Raw genomic sequence first — 20,916 nt, 5'->3', positions numbered from 1 at the left:
TTTTTTCCATACTCCTACCTAGCTCTCTGCACAGCACACACACAGAAGCACTTTGCAGGATCAGTGTGTCATGCATAGTACCTGAGAAAAGTAATCACAGGCAGAGGAAACTCAGTGCAAACTTCAAATTTCTCTCCTCAGAAATTACAGCACAAATGTTTCATTGCCCGCTGTACACGTAGGGAAGATAGGCAGAGGGAATGTATGGGCATGAAACATGCCAAACACGATTACTCTATCTCCCAAACATCTAGATGACAACTCCATGCAGACATATTTGTTGTATATTCATGCTTAGGGATGTTTTGCTTTCAGAAATGCCCAAATACACTGAGCAAATGCTGCAAAACAGTCAAACAGACATTTTTTTATATGCTAATGATTTCATACATAGGCATTTCATCAACAGCTGGAGAGTGCTTATTCTCTTCACACTCCCCCTGTAACTAGTCAGGGTGCCAGGCAGCTGGTAAGTTCATCCCACCCCATGATTTTAAAACTGCTGCCCGTGGTTCCCCAGTATTTTGAGGAACCTGTATCATGTACTAAACCAACAAAAGAAATCTCCCCCATTTTTACCTTTAAATATCGCTTGCTATATCTGTTCTGGTTTAGCAGTAGTCAAGTCCTGTGTTATAAGCTATTCTACAACAAAAACTGTGTTAGGCACACTTCACTGCCAAGATAGAGTTTTGGATCAGCACCGTGTGCTGATTTGAGATTCCCTTGGTAAATGTTCTTTGAGAACAAAAGATGCGATAATGCTAGCTGTAGTAACAAGATATTTAATGTGGACTCCACAGCAGTAGGTCATGCCAGACCTACTGAGACAGAAAAAATCCGGGGCAGCAGTCAGAAGCATTAATGACTTTACATCCAGATTTTCACAGTGCATCCTCAAAGGAAACACCATCACATAGGTGTCTTGGCTCCTGGGAGCTGACAGAGGCTGTTTTCAGGACTAACTGAAATAAGGAGTTAAGTGTTAGGATACCATTATTTTTCAGTTATCATCACTCACTCCAAGTGCCTTATTGTGCAAGTCAGACTAGTCCTATAGACCTTCTGCATGTCCAGTTTAGTCACGTAAGTAAGTACACAACCATGGCTTTGGGGTTAAATCCTGTATCCAGCCTGCATTTCCAATGGCTCCTCTGTAAAATGATTACATTAAATACTACTCAGCATTTATTTCTAAGGATAAGGCTATGACTGCTGTATTACCGTACTATGCCAAAGGAATTTGAACCCACAAATGGGTTTCCCAGGCAGCGAGCCAAGGCCAAGTGTCAGCAAGCAGATTTCCCTTCTAACAGCTGACATCTGCAAGAAAGCGGTAGGAGAGGTCTGGCTGACTACAGCACCAAAAGATACCACCACAGGCACTATCTCACCAACCTCCTCTGCCCTCCACATGGCTTTCTGTAAAGCTGGTTTTCATCCCTGGCAAGTGCAGTGAGCACCTGTTCAGCAACGACAGGCACAATTACTTAACAACACTTGCTGCTACAGAGGTGTAGCAAAGGATAATTAAAGCAACTGATGTTTACAAAGCATTTGGGGAGCGCTGAATAGAATTGTTATATAAATTTAATTACCCTTATTAACATATTTTTTTTCTTTTACAGATATATTTTGATTTTTTATTGTTTGTCTTGTGACTGGGATTTTAAAGCCTCCCTTAGAAAAAGAAGAAATAGACATAAAGACAGGACAGCAAGTGCTACCTCATCCTGCCATCCATTATCTCTGGAAGCTTCCTGAACCGAGTAAATGTGGTTTCATAGTATCATATACTACTGATAAGTCTGCTGAACTTTTGCATTTCAAAGCTGAGTGCCAGGAATACTGTGCATATTGTGCATATAGTGCATATTGTGCAAGAGGCTGATGCAAAGGCCATTGTTTTACGGTTGTATATGTTATAAATTATTATTATAAAACATGCATATCACAATATTGAGATGTCAGCCAAGTTCAAGGTTTATAGCACAATATACTGAACAATAAGGCCTTCAATTTCCTTGTAAAATTCTTGAAGTAGTTTGAGAATTACCAAGGACTTCCAGCAAGTGCTTTCTTGATTTCTTCTTTCAAGTGTAGGTTTGGAGTATTCTTTGGTCTGACTAAAGAAAATTTACCAAACATACTGCTACATATCTGATCCATTTTGGTTCTGTAGGGAATCAAACTCTTTTAGCTCAGAATTAAAAAGCCAAAAGACCAAAGGACTTTCTCACGCAACTTTAAAATATGTATTTTGTCTCACAGAGTATGTTGTGTATATAGAATCATAAAATCATAGAATCATAGAATGGTTAGGGGTGGAAAGCACCTTAAGATCATCTAGTTCCAACCCCCTGCCATGGGCAGGGACACCTCGCACTAAACCATGTTGCCCAAGGCTCTGTCCAACCTGGCCTTGAACACTGCCAGGGATGGAGTATTCACAATTTTCTTGGGCAACCTGTTCCAGTGCCTCACCACCCTCACAGGGAAGAACTTCTTCCTTCTATCTAACCTAAACTTCCTGCAACATAAGGATATTATACTATTAAAAGTAGCATTTTAACTAAATGCTATAATCTCACATTTACCTTACTGAAACTACACATTAATAAAGTCTTCGTCAAAATGTTTTAACTTGGAGTAAACCTTCTTTTCAGGAAGAAATAGTTCTGCCAAGAATTTAATCATTTGCAGTTTGTTTTCTATAAAATAAATATACAATGACACAGAGACCAAATCTACATGGGAGAATAGTCACAGGAAATCAAAGTTAAAGATAGGTAATTCCTATGTAGTTCTGATTGCGCATTTAAGTCTTCAGGAAGTTCAGATGATCTGCATCCAAGTCAGGCATTCAATTAATTGCCTTGCCAAATAAAGGCTTCACTGGGGGATGTACATGTTACGGGCTGCTGATGAATAAACACATGAATTAGCAGATCCTAGATTATTTTTTTTATGAGGAACTGACATGAATACCTAAAGAATATGAGGCACTAATCTTGCTATGCTTGGTGCTTTCAGAAAAGTGATGCTGATAATTTTCTATGAACTTGATTTCTATGTGTCTTCTAAAACACAGCAATTGAATGAATTTTTAACAAAATGCTGTTTTGTTTATTGACTGAAATGCTAAGGAATTATTTTTTCCAGCAAAATTTATTCTGCACCACTTAATTGAGTCTAGTTACAGTGCTAAAAGTCACAGTTACTGTGAAGTTACAGAATCTGCCTTGTCAGCAGTTTCAGACCTCTGTGAAAGGAATCGATGGATTTTAGTCTACTTTCTGAGGGATGGGAGCCCTAATCACAAACATGACTGGCACATCTGGAGCTCCTTTTATAGGAAAAATGCTTTGGGTTTACCAAACCTCAGTGGCTCTGTGACCAGGGATTCTGGTATCATCGCTGGTGTGTCTGATAGATACAGAAGAGCAGCTTTCAGTGGCAGTAACTAGATTGCCTTGTGGGAAATTAGAATAGGTATGAAAAATCTATGGATCCGCACAAAGAACATCACACATAACCCAGGAAATTGCTTTTACAGTCATGTCAAACATAAATGCCAATCTCTTAAAAAGAAAACTATACACAGAAGAAGTAACAGCCAGACTAAGTAATTTATGTTCTTTGCCATAATTAGTATTTTACATGGTTAGAAGAGACATCTTACCTGGATGACAGAAACAAATCAGTCAGGGATCTTGAAAAGATTTATCCTGAAATAATATACTTAATATGCCTCCTTGTCTGTTAGCTGTATGTAGAAATGGCTGTGTTGATTCAGCAGTAAAGTGGCTGAATAGGGATATAAAGCACTTGACTTGAAGAAATAATGTAGCTTTCCTTTCACTTACTGCTTGGGGATACAGATGCTTTCTGCAAATCTGAATTCTTTGTAGTATTTTTTGAGAAACAGAACACTTGTTTTTCTACATAGCAAAATATACATGAACCACTTGATGTAATAAGCTTGCAAGCACAAATCACTCCTTTAAAAAAAAATACATTTGTTGCTATTAGTCTTGCTCTTGACCCTCTTTCACACTGAAATAATCTTACCAACACCAGTATCACTCCTAATTTACAACAGTGTAAGTAAGGAGTTAATCTCACTTTATTATTCCCGTTACATTACAACAAACAAAAAATAGACATTGGCTTGAAATCACAGAACCATGAAATCACAGAGATGTTGCTGCTGAGTTTATTAGGGTTGGATTTCATCCAATGTGCCATTAAACCTGTAAGCATAAACCACAATTGCAATGCCTGAATTACATGTGACAGCAATTTAAAATTATTTTTCCCATTTACTACATGTGCCATCCAGTGTCACTCATGGAAGTTGAGCATTTTGAAAGCACAGCAATGGGGCTGGGTTTTCACCTAGATTAAGTGTTCCCAGACTGCAAGATGAGTGCCACTAGGAACAGGCAAGCCCTTTCAAAGTGGGCTGCATCCAACACAACTGGCTGAGCATTTCCCTGAAGAAACAGGAGCCCTGCTTCAGCTGGAAAACATCTTTTTGGTACCTGTGTATAGAGAGGCATGGATGTGCTGCCATAGCTGTCTTCTAGACAGCTCCACTCCACTGGAGTGGAGCATGACTCCTCCTCATGTACATGACATGGTGACAAGTGCTGTTGCTGCTGTCACAAGAGTATTCAAACAACTCTCAGGCCCACTGAGGGGCCTGAACAACAAAATTCAGGCATCCCAGACCTCGATGGATAGGCAACACGAGCAAGATTTCCCCCTTCAGATATGGTAGTTAATGAGACAGGGAAAACAGAACATTTTAAGTAATTCATTTACAGAACATTTTAAGTAATAGGATCATTCATTGATCCTATGCATCTTAGTAATTATCTTGGTTATGGTGTGTTGATTCCAATGTGTGCCTGCTCTCACTTGAATCAATAGTGAAATTTCAATTCCTTCAGTTAAAGCAGGCTGGGTCATAAGGAGTAATACTGAATTGCGTCTTTGAGTAGCGCTTACAATGCAAAATACATACAAGCTACAATGGATATTGCTTTCATATGAGTTCAACACCATCATAAAAATATGGAACAAAGAAATGTGAAACATCTGAAGATAACTGGGATTAAAGATGAGTGGGATCAAGTGCACTCTCAACAAGTTTGCCAACACCACCAAGCTGTGTGGTGCAGTCAACACACGGGAGGAAAGCGATGCCATTCAGAGGGACCTGGACATGCTCGAGAGATGGGCCTGAACTTCATGAAGTTCAACAAGGCCAAGGGCAAGGTCCTGCACTTGGGTCACGGCAATCCCAGGCACAGCTACAGTTTGGGCAGAGAATGGATTGAGAGCAGCCATGAGGAGAAGGATTGGAGATGTTGGCTGATGAGAAACTCAATGTGAGCCGGCAGTGTGTGCTTGCAGCCCAGAAACCAACCATACGCTGGCCTGCATCAAAAGAAGCGTGACCAGCAGGTCGAGGGATGTGATCCTGCCCCTCTACTCTGTTCTCATGAGACCCCACCTGCAGTACTATGCTCAGATCTGGGCCCCCAACACAGAGAGACGTGGACCTGTTGGAGTGAGAGACAGGCTACAAAGATTGATCAGAGCGCTGGAGCACCTCTCCTATGAAGATAGGCTGAGACAGTTGGGCTTGTTCAGCCTTGAGAAGAGAAGGCTCCAAGAACACCTTAGAGCAGCCTTCCAGTACCTAAAGGAGAATGTTTTATAAGGGCATGTACTGACAGGGCAAAGGGGAATGGCTTTAAACTGAAAGAAGGTAGATGTAAGGAAGAAGTTCTTCCCTGTGAGGGTGAAGAGCAACCTGGCACAAGTTGCTCAGAGAAGTTGTTGCTGCCCCATCTCTGGCAGTGTTCAAGCCCAGGCTGGACGGGGCTTTGAGCAATCTGGTCTGGTGGAAGGTGTCCCTGCCCATGGCAGCTGGGAACTACATGAGCTTTCAGGTCCCTTCCAGCTCTTCTACAATCGAGCAAGGTTAGAGTGCCTCAGATTTCATGGGCAAGCTCCAGTGATTGTCCTCATTTCCAGCAAAGTAAGAATCTGTAAACCAAAACTGAACTTCTGAATCTGTAGCCATTGTCTGTTAAAAACTTTGAGCTGTGTTGAAAATCCAACAACCTAAAGTGTGTGAGTCATGAGTCTGAAAACCTATTAAGAGATAAATACATAGAAGATGAGCTGAAGACAAGGCACAGCATCATACCCCTGCATGATTAGCTGTAAACCACATAGTGAGGGGGCATAGTTCCGAATGTAGGGCCACAGATAATGCTGCCCTCCTTGAAGATGGTTTTATGTAACTTCACATCCGGCGATCCATTCAAATGCCCTCTTTTCATTTTACAGATGACATCAGTGGAGGCACAAAAATTTCTGATGCTTGCCCCAGGTCACGCCATGACTCACTCAGAAAATTTCAGGGCTTCTGTTCTTATTGCCCTGTACCTGAAGAAATAGGCTCTCTTGACTCAAGTGTAATATTGTATGACTGCACTGAACTTCTTTTCACCTTTGACAAGCCATTCTTTCTGAGAGATCTCAAGAGCTCAGATGGAAATTAAAGGCTGTTGAGTTACCTGACATCATGCACTCACTAGAGTCAGAACAATACGGGTGAGAGGAAAGAGCAACTAGGAAAAAACAGCTTGGCATGGGACCAATACACCGCAAAACACACCATGCCCTGGGAAAGCTGAATCTGAGCAGCAGCACATGGGAAGACACGAAACGTTACCAAATGCCAAATGCAAGGTGCAACACTCCGCAGAGACAACTGAATATACTTTGTATTAAAAAAAAGCTCACTGTTGTTGCGTGCTGGTAAGAGTACCTGTACACGGTACTCCATGCTTCCTTTGTGAAGAGCCGAGGGGTGCCAGCGGTGCTCGGGGCTGCCCTCCCGAGCTCTGCTCCCGCAGCTGCTGGCGGGGCCGGGGGAGCCCTGCCGCAGGGGACGCGGTGCCGGGGCCCCCCGCGGCACCGCCCCGCTCTGCCCTACGAGGACCGCGGCTCTGCCGGAGCGGTGTGCAGGCGGGAGGGCAGCGGCCGCCCGATCCTGGCTGCCCCCGGCCCCGCTTCACCCTGCCCGGGGTGGCGCTGCGGCCGCCCAGCGGGGTGGGGGGGGTCGGGAGCGAGGCGCGAGGCTGCGGCGGGCGCGGCCGGCGGGAGCGCACACAATGGCTGCACCGGCACCCGCCGCAGCGCCGCGCCCCGCCGCGCCGGGCGGGGCCGGGGCTGGGGCCGGGGAGCCGCGGGCTCCCCCGCCGGGCCGGGCTGTACCGTGCCGGGCGGGACAGGACGGGGCGCACCTCGCCGTGTCGCCGCCGGCGACAGAGCGGGGCAGGCCGCGGTGAGGGGCGGGGGGGCGGCGAACGGCCTCCCATTGGCGCGCCGGCCGGGAGCGCTGTCACCGCCTCACGGGGCGCGGAGCGGCCGGGGCGCCGCGGCGGTAGCGGGTGAGGGGCGAGCGGGTGAGCGGGCGGCGGAGCAGGCGGGGGAACCGGCCCCAGCAGCCCCTGCCCGGTGGTGGGAGGGGATCTCCCGCCTCGGCCTCCTGCCCTCGCCCTCGCTTAGGTACGGGGATGCCCGTGGGCTCCCGCCACAGGTCCGGCGGCACGTTCCAGTCGACCGCGCGACAGAGCCACGCAGGAATGCGGCTGGGCGCCGGCGGCTGGGCGGCGGTGCGGCTGCCGGGGAAGGGGCGGGGCGCCGGGCGCCGCTTTCTTCTCCCGCCGCCCGGTCAGGGGCAGGGGCAGGGGAGTGCCCTCCGGCCGGCGGGTGCCGCTTCGTTCGGGGCGGAGCGGGCGGGGGGCGGCCCCGGCGCCGGGAGGGACACCGCCCCGCGGCGGGCAGGGGAGCTCACCCACCGTCGCGTTCTTCCGCAGGGCGCGCAGCCGGGCGCGGGGTGGCCCCGGTGGTTCCGGGGCCCTGGTGATGAGGGCACGGAGCAGGGAGGGCTGAAGCCGGCGGCGGCGAGGCGGCGATCATGACGGTGTTCAGGCAGGAGAACCTGGAGGAGCACTACGAGACGGGAGAAGACCTCGGCAGGTGGGTGCGGGCCGGCGGCGGGCTTGGGCAAGGGGAGCCGCTGCCGCTGAGCGCGGAGAGGCGAGGGCAGGCGCTGCTCCGGTCGCCTGAAAAGTCCCCGCATCGCTTTTCAGTCGTCTCGGGAGGTGCCCCTTCTGAGGAAGGGGAGTGGGGTTTTAAGCTACGGCGTGTTTGCGCTTATAATAGAGGTCTGACGTGGGTTTGAAGCTGGGCAGTTCCTCGGTAGTACCGTCTCTGCTTGGTGCCCGTCGGGGTGCTGTGCGGGGTCAGCTGTGAAATTGTAGGGTTGGCTGCCGTTGGCCGGGCGGGTAGCTGGAAACGTGGTGGGTTTGTAGGACAGGAGTTGGCGTTGTATGAGTAGCGAGGGGCTCCGTATGTATTGGTTTTGCTTTAATAAGACGATCAAAGAAGTGAGATAAATGGCTTTTCATCCGGTGGAGATCACTTTCTGGGTATCCCTGTTAAGCTGGAAGTCGGATGAGGGGATGTGAGCAGAGCGCTGCAGATAAAGCACTGCCTGCCTGAACCGTGATGCTTGAATGCTGTGTAGTGATCTCCTCTGAGCCCATGCTGTTAGTCATGCCTTGTTTTCTCAGTGCTTTCCGTGTTTCAAAACTGTTAGTTTAACACTGAATTGTGTTATGTGCGAGTCTTCTTTTCATCTTCCTTCTCCCCCTCTTTCAGGGGGAATTCAGTGGCAGTTTAGCACACCAGTATGGCGGAATCCTTTTCTAGGGTTCATCTCGGCAATTTCAAAGCAGTGTTTGATTCAAAGATCAGTGTTTAATTACCACAGGGCAGTGTACATGGTAACATGCACATGATCACACGTGTGCTTGTGTGTACCTTTCCAGAGAAGGGACCAGTAACAGCAAACGTGGCAAATGAGGTACTGGCATAGGCAGGAACTTAGAAATACAACACTGTTTCTTAAAAAAACCCCAACCCTACCAAACAAACAGAAAGCCCCTACATTATCAGAAACATCCTTGGACTGTATTTAAAACAATCTTTGCCCTATTTGTGTACAAGTTTATTGCCATGACTTGTACGGGTACATGATAAATGTGTACTTTCACATAGTGTTCAGGGTTGGCTTTTCATACATCTAGAATGACAGTCTGTGTTGGACAGCAGAGTTGTATTAACTTATTGGATATCTTGTTAGAAAGACATGTTATCATGCCAAGCCATAGTTTAGGTTGTGAGGTCTAAATATTTTGTATGGACACAGAAAATAATTTGATTTAATTTCCATTCTTCTTGGCCAAAACACATGAAGTGTTCTGAAATTTAGTTTTAGGTGTCTGGACTCTTAAAAATAAAACTATGCTTGTGCTTACAGACACTGATACATGGTTTACTTTACAGAAGAAAATACGATGTCAGTTTGCTAGTTTAGAAGGTGTTAAAGTTTCTGTAACCTCTTTCGTATTTATTTTAAAGAGAAAGTGTCAATGCAATGTTTGGTCCCCAATACATATTTACGAAAGAGAGCAATCGCCTTAGGCCACTCACATAAGAAATGTTTAAATACATGGGTATTTTTCCAAACAGACACCCTTTGGGCGTCACATGTTAGCTACAGAACGCAGCAGTGAAGACCAAGCGTTTCATTTCTACAGAATGGGGAAGTGCAAACACTGAGTAACATTATAAAGAAAAAAAAAAGTGTTTTTCAAATTGGCAGAATACTAGGTAATGGGGGAGTAGTAAAAAAATGATATATTAATGTGATCAGTTACAGACAAGTTATTATGGTACCGAGGTTGTTTTTGTTCATCTCAGTGCTATATAAGCTTGGCATGCAGTTTAAACCTATAATAAGAGTTTAAAAGAACTTTAAACTCTGCTCTATCTTTTCCTTGAAAAAAGTGAAGAAAACCAAGAACCTCATCAATTTTATCTACTTTTGTGAGAAAATACCAGTGGGCGGTAAAACATTGCAAAGTGTTTGACAGGGATTTTGCTTTAAAAATGGAATGTAGTTATTTAAAAGGGCCAAAGCTTTCACTTCAGCATCACTTTAAAAAAAAAAAAAAAAAAAAAAAAAAAAGAAGAGATTATTCCACTGCGAAGTGTTGCCGTAAAACTACAAGAGTAAGCAAATCTCAGGATAGTTGTATGGTTTAGTTCAGTGGTGTTTATAACTTCTTTTAAAACTTAAATTTCTGTAGTTTCTTGAAGTACTCTCTTGTAAAACCCATGACTTTCTATTCCTCCTTTACCCCTTATGTAGGTTTCTCACCATTACGTTTGCATACAAATGTAGTTGCAAATGTCAACACTGAGGCTCAAAACTCAGAAAGCTGGGAATATTAAAAGCACCTTTGACTTCAGAATTTCTTCTGTTCATCTGGGAACCCACATCATGATTTAATACTTGAGCTAAGCAATGCTGAAAGGTTCCATTTCGCAAAATTAGCTTTCCCCACCCCTTCTTAGGAAAAATTCCTTTATTTCCTCTTACTTTGCTGCAGTCATGCAGTTATGCAGCAAAGAAGGTGAATAAATGAACAGGTAAGTTTCTGTTGACAGAGGTGTGTTTGAGTGAACGGATCATGGAATTCTAAGCCAACCTGCCCTCTGAGGAAGCTCAGTGAAGACGCACATACTCAGAAATTTTAATAATCTTCAGTTTTCCCTTGTAAATTATTTAGCAGTCTTTATTACCTTGTAATACTTCTGACAGAAAGTAGAATTAAAAAATCATTTTAATAAGAAAGTGATCTAAGAAAGATGTCTTGAAGAAAGCAAATGGGTTGTGTAAATGAAATTTTTGATTGAAACTGATAAAGGAGGTTTGAATACTGCATAACATAAGACCTAGAGTTGTTGGAAACAAGGAGAAGGGTTAATGTGCCTGGGCTGAAAATGCACTTTCTAGTTTTCTGGTATTTCACAGTGCTTTTGCAGAAAAGTAATAAATGGTCCTCATCCTTTTACCAAAATGTTTGAGTTTTATTCCATTCTTTTGGTTTGTTTTGATTTGTGCCTTGGGAAAATAAAGGAAAAAAAGGCACTTGAGGTTGTAAATCCTGACAGGATCACCCTTACTTGTCTTACCTGTACATGATTTCTTCTAGCACATTTGTGGATGTTCAGGTTTGTTTATCTTAAGCTTTTGTACCAAGGGAGTCTTGTGAGACTTGTGGATCAAATACTGTCTTTAGTGTAGAATGTATACGAAGACACTGCTCTTGGTCAGTGTTATGTTGCATTGTGTACACTTTTTTTGTCTTATAAATCTGGAGTGTTACCTATTGCTTCGCATTGTTCAAATGCAGGCTACCTACAGATGTGTTAAGGAATTATCCAACCATGAAATTTCAAGGGGTGGTGGGGATTATTGTGAACAGGCAGAAATATACTAAAGCTATTTTGTTCATTTTAATTCTGCCTGCAGTTGCAGGTGATGTGGCTGTGCATTTTAAACACGCTGCTGCAGTGCTTTTACTTCAGTCCACCCGAAAGGCAGGAATTCAAGTTTATCAGTATTTAAAACCTCACCACAGTGAGCATGCAAGTAAAGACTTTAAACAGACCAAACTAATCAAAATATTAATTTTTTTTATCCTCCTGTGACTGGCCTTACTTGGGAGTTGCTACATACTGAGAGAAATGCAGCATTGCTTAAATAATTACAGGGAGACGTACTCAAACAAAGCTACGTTATAGATGACGTACTGTGTATTATTTATGTGAATTGAAGGCATTTAGTTCTTGGTCTTACAAGCAGCTCCCTCCTGCTTCGCCCCCACTCCCCTGTTTGGGGGTTTTTCTTTAAATTGCCCCCTGTTTGGGGGTTTTTCTTTAAACTTCCACGTGTTTCCTAAAGAGATGCAGATTGTTGAAATACAGCTTTGAAAGTGAAGAATGGTATTTGCAATACACTGTGGTTTGCAATTTTTAGATTCTCGTTGGTTCAAAAAGTTGGAAGAGTTATCATACCGTTAAACTTCAAGCTTGTTTGGACCTGCTGGACTCACCAGGGAAACACCTACAACTTGTTGAATAAAAGCTGTGATGAATCTCAGCAGTTTTGGAAACTAGTCTGTTTCTGCTTGGTAGCTCACTAAGCAGACATTCTAACAGTAAAAAGCAGTAAGCTAACCCTGCTATCTAAGGTATCTAATCGCCTTATCAGTTGCGAGAGAAAAATGCATAGGATAACATGCTGAAGATGCTGATAAGAGAGAACAGGGAGTTGTGCAAATGTGTATTTACAATCTGAAAAATGTTCTTATACCTTCCTTTGAGTATTGAATGAAAAGAGAGTTAATTTCCTCCTCTCTCCGCCCCCCGCCCCCGATGCTGGGAACTGATTTCTGTAGTAAGCAGGAAGTACGTAGGCAGAACATAAATACATATATATATATATGCATGTATGTGGTTTTGGTTATTCACATACCAGTTTTCAGAAGCACTGCTTTTTAGAACAGCAAAGGCTGTTCGTCATCTCTCCACACACCATAATTGTAACTACATTGCACTCCTGTGTTTGGAGGAAAGTAAAAACAGGAAAACAAAAAATACTTGGATGGCAACTAGAATTTGTCCTTCAGGGTGGTTTTCAGGCTTGACATTCTAAACTAATCTTGCTAAACTAGCCAGCGTGCTAAAATTGTGTGAGTATTGTCAACCTCCATTGTGATATGTATAGGACGTGAAATTCCTTTGAGGTCATACTTCCTTTCAGAATGGTCACATTTAAAACCCATGCCAACCATCTTTAATAATGTTATAGTGTAACATTTTTTCCTAGGAATTACCAGATTAGGAAGTCATACAGGGGAGAAGGAACGCTGTGAAAGATGGTCTGGTAAGGCTAAAAGTATTGCACTTAAAGTATGAAATTTTTAATCGTGATACACTGAAGTTTCTAATTTCTGTTTTCTTGGATTTTCTTGCTGTAATCTCATCTCCACTGCTCTATTATATAACCTGCCCTCTCATACGAAGATAAAATGGTTAAGTACTGAATATGCAGAAGATGCAAACCTCTGCAGTACCATTTCCTGTGTTATTTGTACATACACAACAATAAATACTGCAAGCATGGAATGTACTGCTTCTATAGCTATGTGTATGTAAATTCCGGTAGAACATGATAATTAATTACAGTAAACTGGGTGGATTTTATGAGTTTTTCAGGACAAAGACCTTGGAAGCAGCCCTGAAAGCATTAGCCACCAAGCTGCTGTTTGAGCAGGAAACCTGGTTGGTGTCTTTGTATGCCTTTTTTTGGTTTTGCGTTGAAAATCGTGACATTTGGATTACAGTGAAGAACCCTTTCGGTGCTATTTGTGAACCTTGTAAATGTTGTATTAGCCTTGTTAGCTCTCAGAGGAGAAGTTGGTTATTCTGTGCTTGTCTGCAAGTCTTGGCCATGGTGGTTGCGTGGGTGCTGAAAAAGAAGGTCTCTTAACTGGTAAGTGTGGTGGGAGGAATTATTCTTCTGTGTCTCAAGCCACTTTACCTCCCAGGCGTGCCTCAAAATGCCTCCTTCTCACAAATGCATAATAACCTGCAAGCTGCTGATTGCACAGGCTGCAAGAGGCTGTCACCATACAGTGCTACTGATGACAATTACTGCCATTTAAAATGTGCTGAGAGGTTTGCTTCATGAAAAACCCAGTAGGTGCTTTTTGGGTGTAACTGCTTGGTCCTGCTTAGTTTATTTCTCAGTCTAGGGGAGAATAATGCCTGCTTTGTAGGTCTTTTAAAATGAAGTGTAATTAAAACTAGAGCTTGCTGATTATTCTGTGCCTTCAGTTTAAATGCACAAATCTTTGTAAATCTAGACTCATCAGGAAGCAGATAAAAATGCTCATGTTTGATTACTCTTCTAGACAGGTTCAGTGAGGCACAATCAGTACTGGAGCTGCTTTGGTAGGGGAGTGCTGAAACTTTCATTCTGTCTTTCTGGGCTTTGCTTTTTTGTCCTTCTGTGTTTGCAGGGAGTGGATGGGTTTGGTGTTTCTTTTTTCCTCCCCATTATCTCCCTTTCCAGATGTTTCAGTATGTCATTTCCTCTGCTGGAGCTGTACGTATCAAACAGAAACTGGCCCCTTTAGCTTAGGAAAAGGGAGGCTGAGGCCATCGTTTCATGAGGGCCGTGTGCCAAGCTCAGTCTGTGCTGAAAGCAGTATCACTTTCCTCTGGTGTGTGTTTTTGTGGGGTTTTTTGTTTTGTTTTATGCAAACAAAAAGGGGGAGGGGAGAGGAAACACATCTAATTTATGGCAGCCGTGCACACTGAGATCAGCTGAAAGCACTGACTCCTTGAATCTACCTCAAGTTAAATATGTAGCAGGGCCAAAGATAGTCACTTTACTACAAAGGTGGAAGAACATAAACCAGCAATAAGGAAGTTAAGCTGGAAATTAGGAGAATGATGGATGGTTCTAGAGTAACCTTGGTGAATGGTTGTTGCAGTTAACAGAAGTATTCAAAAGTGTATCAGTTTTTGGAGGAAATTGTATGCTTCCTGTGAGACCCACAGCTGGGCTTAATGGCTTAAGGCCCTTCTGTTTTTCACTGGCTTGTTTAGGAAACCTGTGCAACTTGTTGGTAAAATTATATATTCCAAGGAAAAGGTGCCAGTCAAAGCAGTGGCTCAGTAGTTTCTGTTTCCTGGATGGTAGTGACTTGCGTAGGAGTTTTGTCTCAAATAGCTGTTGTCTCTCAAACTGTATTTTGACAGCACTGCAGGAAGTTAGGTGGCACAAAGGAGGATTATCCGCAAACCTGAAAAGTGTTCACTGATTTACCATGCAGTGTAGTAGGTCCTACTTAACCATCACTAATTCATGGCTGAACTCGGCGGAAACTGAGAGAAGCCTGGACAAAGCCCAAAGATATTTCAAGCCTAAACTATTTTATTGCATATCTTCATTATGCAGTGATTTTTGGAGTAGCATAAATGGTGTGAATTTTAGTTGAACTGGGTACAAAGGCCTGCACCAAACAGTCTAATATAGGTAATGCTGTTAAACTCTGAGATCTCATTGCCTAGAGGGTGCTAGAGAGAGAGCGGAGCCTGCGTGTTATGGTCAGTTTAGTGATGTTCCTGTTGGCTTTGGTACACTTATGGAACAAGCTAATAGAAGAGATGAATTGTAGGGCCAGGTATCTCCCCATATCCTTGTGTAGTACCTCGCTACATCCTTCTTTACATGTTACCCAGGGCTCTTGTCCCTCCATTTCAAACAGATTGCTACTGTTCTGTTCTAAAGTGAGGAAGAAATGTGAAGGCAGTGAAGCTGTAGGAAGAAGCTTCTCAAGAGAGAAGATGTAAGACTTTGGTACATTTAGCTTTGCACCACAAAGCTTGCAGTGGTGTGGTTTTTAAATACATTGGAAGAACAAAAATGCTCGAGGAAACAAACTTTAGAAACTAGGTTTACAATTTAGAGTGTTCACAGATGAATCTGCAAGCTGGAAATTGAGATGCTACTTGCCTTCAGGAGAGTGAACTTGTGGGACTTGTCTTTGAAAGTAAGACGGCGTGAACAGGGAAACTAAGTTGTGTCAAGATTGAGCTTGTAAAATTAAAGGAAAGGATTGCATGATAGTGTCCTGGGGAAGGAAGAAGCTGATAAGGATACAGTAATTGTGGATATATTAAATCAGTTTTAACCCTCTCTTTCAAGGTTTCCAGACATACTGTAGTCTTTGAGGATGTTATCCTTTTGTATTAAAGGTATTATAATTTTAGTGTGTTGCAGTTTGGTGGTTTTTTGTTTTTTTTCTTTTTGTTGTGGTACACATTGATGTTGGGGAGAATGTCTTGTATTATGTTCTTTTCACACAAATCCAAAATAGTTCACATGGTTTAGTTAGGATTGCTGTAAAACACTACATTGAGTAATCCACATGATGGTCTGCAGTCTTACTCTCTTGGGTTTTATGTTTGATTTCCTTCCCCTTGTTCCCTCCTGATTACGCAAGCAAATGTGACAATTTCTGCTTGAAGAGGCAATACTGTTGTGGAGGAAGCATATTGCAGGGCTGCCCAGACCACGTGCGTGCATTGACCACCATCAGCAGGGACCGCTCAGTGCAGTGGTATACCATTCTTTGCTAGAGTAAGTCCCCAGTACCATCTGCTTGCAGGTGCAAGTCTCTTTGTTAGGAAGCTTAGATGGTCTTGCCTGTACTTACCTGAAAGAAAAACATCTCTTACTGGGTGTTCACAAACATAGGGGATATATCCAAAACTTGGAAGACTTCACAGTAAGTGTAAATTATAACTGTGTGTGCAACCTGATTGAAAGGTATAGTTTAACTGAATTTTCTGCTGAACTGTACAGAGGAGTGAGCCTTGGGGAAAAAAAAAAAAAAGGCTTCATGCAGTACCATTCTGTTTGCCAGCTTCTTGCTTAAATAGGATGCTAAGTTAGCCTGTGACTGGACTGGTGTACTGGAAATACTTGATTTCCACTGTATCTTTATTTGTGAGCGATTCATACTGTGTTTCTAAGCTCTCACAAGTTACTTGAGGAGCCCTACTTTCAGTCTGGTATGTAAGTTGGCTTCTGGGCTTTTGTCCATTTCCTGTTTTCTCTCAAGTATGATTAAGTGATTTTAAGAGCTGAGATGCTGGATGGGTGTGCCCGTAGAAATGTTCACTTTGAGAACCTGTTCATGTGCCACAGGAACTGATAGCAGAGGGACATTTTCCCCAGGTCACAGAGTCTGTTGAAGCTGTGGTGTTTTGAAGTTGTTACTCTTATGGGACAGAGAAAGGATGTTCGTTTTCTGGAGTATTTGGTGGCTTTTAACTGTCTTGTGATTATAGAAAAGCAGTGTGGGGCCTTTCATCTCTTCTTTCTCTGTTTTCTGAAATTTTTGGTCTCATTGACTATTGCATGGTTGGATTTCATTGCTGAGATGGTCCTTAGTAATCCTGTATTTCTGAATGAAATACAATTAAGAAAGCAAATGCTTAAAACTTACAATCATCTGTCCTGTGCATGGTGTGTGTTATTCGCTACTGTGCTTACTTTGCCTAGTTATGTAGGTATAACTAGGAGGAGCTAACTTTTATGTTAATTGATAATATTGTATTCTGTTCTGGCATGATTTAGAACTAAATCATTCTGCCAAGTTTAATCGAGATAGAGATCTGAGGTTTTTCCCCTTTATCCACAGAGGAAAATAATATTAGTGGGTATTATATTTGAGTCTGACAACTTTGTGGCCAAGAACTCAACACTTTCAATAGCTTTATCAACAAAACTGGCAGTTTATTATTTCCTAAGAAAGCAAAGTTCACAAGAGTCTTGGATGGTAATAAATTTTAGCTTTCTTCTGATACCTTGCTTCTTGATGACTTTTAGTTCCTTTATTGGGATAGTTGGCTCCTGTTACCTTTAATGAAGGGAATGCAGATGTAATCCTAGAGGTAGATATTTCACCTTGTCTCCTTGTGCTTTCTTCATCTTTTGGGGTAGGGGGTTTTTTTTGTTTGTTTTTTTTGTTTGGGGGACGTGGGTTGTCAGGGAAGGGTTGTGGGTTTTTTTAGGGGAGGGTTGTGGTTTTTCTTTTTGTGCATGTTATTGGTTTTGTGGATTTTCTCTCCCCCCCCCCCCCTTTTTTTTGTTTGTTTTGGGGTTTTTTTTGTCATTATTGTGGTTTCCCCCACGCCCCAAGCTTACATAGACTTCAGATATTTTGGTATGGGAGTTAGGACTTTTTAGGTGTATTATCTGTCTGGCAGTATTTTCTTATCTTCATGAGCAGGGCCATCTGCGCAGAATTGCTGTTGATTCCCCGGGAAAGGAAAACACATCAGGGGATGGCTTAGTTCCTTATGTCTCATTTTTCTCATTGCTTTTTGTTTGAAAGGGCCTTCTGATACTATTTACTTCACATTCCTGCCTAAAAGAAGGATTGCTTTCCCTGCTTTTGTTGCCAGTTATAACATTAACCGGAGAACAAACCATTCCAGATTGTATCTTATAAAGCTGGCCCACTTCTGCTGCCCCTTTTGTTCCTTTAAAAAGAAACCTTTACATTACTGTCCCTCCTAAGGGTGTGTTGGTGCCTGGTCAGCACTGCCCTACCTGCCTGCCGGCCTGCCTGGGTGGTTTTACAGGGTGGCTAAACCAGTCTAATGTGGAGTGATACACATTACCAGTGAATGGGGACGATCCTGTTCCTCACTTGCTGAGCTGTGTTCTCCTGCTTCTTCTGTGCTGGTGCTGGCACCATCCTGAGCACAGTCTGGAAGCAGGAGGGAATTACAGATTGAGCTTCCTGAACTGGGTCACGGTGGGCACCACAGGAGTGTCAGTGCCAGCCACAGGCATAGCATGGGAGGAATGCATGCCAGAGGAATGGGGAAGCCTCAGTTTGTGATGGATGCTGGCTCAGTCTTCTAACACACACCATAAAGCCTGTGCCCCATGTGCTCTACGTCAGTGCCACACAGGTGTGGCTGGCTGAGATTGTGTGGAAGAGCTGCTCTGAACCGGGAAGCAAAACCTGACTGTCTGTCAACCATAGGCGACCGCTGGTGACTGCACAGTCTGAGTATGTTTTCCAGCGGCAGCAGCCTGAGGGAAGCCAGACAAGCCCTCCTTTGCACTGAGGTCAGAGGGGGCAACTTGGAGTATGGTGTTTTTTTAATGTTCTAAATTCCTAAGTGCCCAAGCTTGTCTGTGAGAAGGAGCAGTTGTGAATAAAGGCTGAAGAACTGAGGAAGTGGACAATTATTTGGCTGTAAATAGCAGCTCATAAACCCATAATGTACATGGACAGTTACTAAGGCAGTTGATATGAGGTTTGTGTATGTGACACAAATATGCTTTGTTTGTAATGCCATGTCTTCTTAAAAAGTTGCCTTCACTCAAGGAAAAGCAGTATTTTCATCATTGGCTTAAATTTTTTGGCTTAAATGTTGTGTTTATAGATTGTATTGCTTGCTGGTTTTCTTAAATATTTAAATTAATAATTGGCGGAGAAAACCTAGAAATTTTCCCATGAAAAAAATTACTCTGCTATCTTCTGTAGAGTGTAAGTTTGAGGTTGTATGTTTCTCGTCGTGCTCTGGTACTGAAAGGTTAGTAAGATACCTGTGGGTTTTACAGTGATTCTTCCTACCTTATGGAAAGTAATGGAACATGGTGAAATACATTCCACACCTTTATTAATTTCTTGGGAAAGTTGAGTCATAACCTGTTAGGGGCTTTGCAGTCCATCCTCACTTCTGCTTTCATATTTATTTTACCCCTTTTTTAGCAAGTGTCTGGTGAATGATCCGTACCCTATCACCATATTAAACAATTTTTCAAATATACTGAAAACCCAACATTTTCTTACATTAACATCTTTTAATGTAGCTAACAGGTGCAGCTGTGCTGTGAATGTCATGCATTTGTATATTTTTATTTGTGGCCATTCATAGATAGATAGCTTCAGAATCCAAATCTGCAAAGAAATGCTGCCTAAGAGGCACATTGTTATTGCTTGTTAAGATCATAGGTCATGTGCTATAAAACAAGGAGGTTCTGAAAAGGTGAAATAAAGGGAAACCGCTCATTGTGATGAAAGAGTGGATGGCATAACTGAGATCTGATAAATGTTATCACTAGACTCTTCCTCCTCAAGCTGAAGGACAAACACCCACTGAAGGCATGCTTCAGAACCCATTGCTACAGAAGACAAGCAGGAAACTCAAAAATATTTTATTTATAAAATAGCAGCATCAACAGTCTTTAGCATCACCAAAATGAAATTTGTTCTGCGTATACATTTCAATATTCAGCCCAGGCTCCTGGTTGAAGAATTTCTGAGCAAGTGGTGACTGAGCTTTTGTGTTCAGTTCTGAGTCAGATGTACATCACGTGCTTCTTTTAACATATACATATAGCGAAACTAACTTCTTGTTTAATATTAATTGCTAAGCCGGTTTACAAAGTTCATGAAAAGTCCAAATGAAGTGGAAATTGGAGTACTAAAGAACAGTAGAAGCATTTAGAATCCATCTCTGGTATTAAGTACCGGTACAGGATATTATGGTCTTTATTTATATTGATATGTACTTAGTCATCGATCCTTTAAGTACCTGTGTATGCAAACTCTTTTTTAATCCATAAATAGCAGTAAGGGTTTTCATTTGCTTGAAAATCTATGCATTTCCCTGCATTATCCCACCTTTCTAGCTTTTTCCTTTTCATCATAGATGTAGTTATTTATTCAAACTATTAGGGGCTGGACTAGATGACCTTTGAAGGTCTCTTCCAACTCAAACTATTCTGTGATTCTATGAACTGCTTACAAGTGCAAGTACTCTGCTTTTCATACGATAAGGTGGTTTCTGAAAAGGCTTTAGCAGATGTACATATATTCAGACCAAATGGGTTTCGGCAAGCTCCGGCCCAAGCATCATTAATAGGAAATGGCTGACATCCAGCAGCCTTGGGAGTTTTACAGGCATACATATTCCCCTAGCTTATACATAACATATAACTACATCTCCGTACAGACTTCACACTGGTATTTTAAACAACCATGTCTATGAGTAGACTTCTCTCTGAATCATTTTCTTGAGTACTTGCTTGGGCAAATAAGATAATACCTAGTTCTTCACATTCTGTAGTTTGGTAATCACTTAAATATAAGTGCTTGTTTTAAGGGACTTGAGACAAGGGACCTTCTCACATTTGAACTTTTTTTTGTTTTTTACCTCTCCAGGTTTTACAAAAATGATACATAGTGTTTTAGACTCAGTTCACTTTCATACTGGTTGTGTACATCTTATATTTGTCACATGGTATAACTGCTATACATTTAGTGAAGTGTTTTGGGTTTTTTTTTCCGCTACTGCATTTTGACAAAGGAC

General features: G+C 42.7%; 2 protein-coding genes across 6 annotated transcripts in view; one reads left to right on the top strand and one right to left on the bottom strand.

The window, feature by feature from the left end:
• LOC115601030 (translation initiation factor IF-2-like) overlaps nucleotides 1–7,403 on the bottom strand; it is a 30,001-nt gene extending 22,598 nt beyond the window's left edge. The window contains exon 1 of the mRNA XM_030470556.1: nucleotides 6,826–7,403. Within this exon, the coding sequence (XP_030326416.1) occupies nucleotides 6,826–7,403 (578 nt within the window). The remainder of the gene's footprint in view (nucleotides 1–6,825) is intronic.
• The window catches only part of DAPK1 (death associated protein kinase 1), a 92,372-nt gene continuing 78,519 nt past the window's right edge, over nucleotides 7,064–20,916 (top strand). For 2 of the 5 annotated variants that reach the window (XM_030471220.1, XM_030471224.1), the window contains exon 1: nucleotides 7,842–8,067. In XM_030471220.1, coding sequence (XP_030327080.1) covers nucleotides 8,006–8,067 — 62 coding nt within the window. In that variant the 5' untranslated portion in view covers nucleotides 7,842–8,005. Of the gene's footprint in view, nucleotides 7,476–7,520; nucleotides 7,594–7,841; nucleotides 8,068–20,916 lie in introns of those variants that run through there. The other 3 variants (XM_030471223.1, XM_030471222.1, XM_030471221.2) reach the window with 3 other exon arrangements.

This window comes from Strigops habroptila, chromosome Z (genome assembly GCF_004027225.2).
Source record: "Strigops habroptila isolate Jane chromosome Z, bStrHab1.2.pri, whole genome shotgun sequence".
NCBI classification, from domain to species: domain Eukaryota; kingdom Metazoa; phylum Chordata; class Aves; order Psittaciformes; family Psittacidae; genus Strigops; species Strigops habroptila.
The sequence above is the reverse complement of the archived record's forward strand: the minus strand, read 5'-3'. Positions and strand labels throughout refer to the sequence as shown.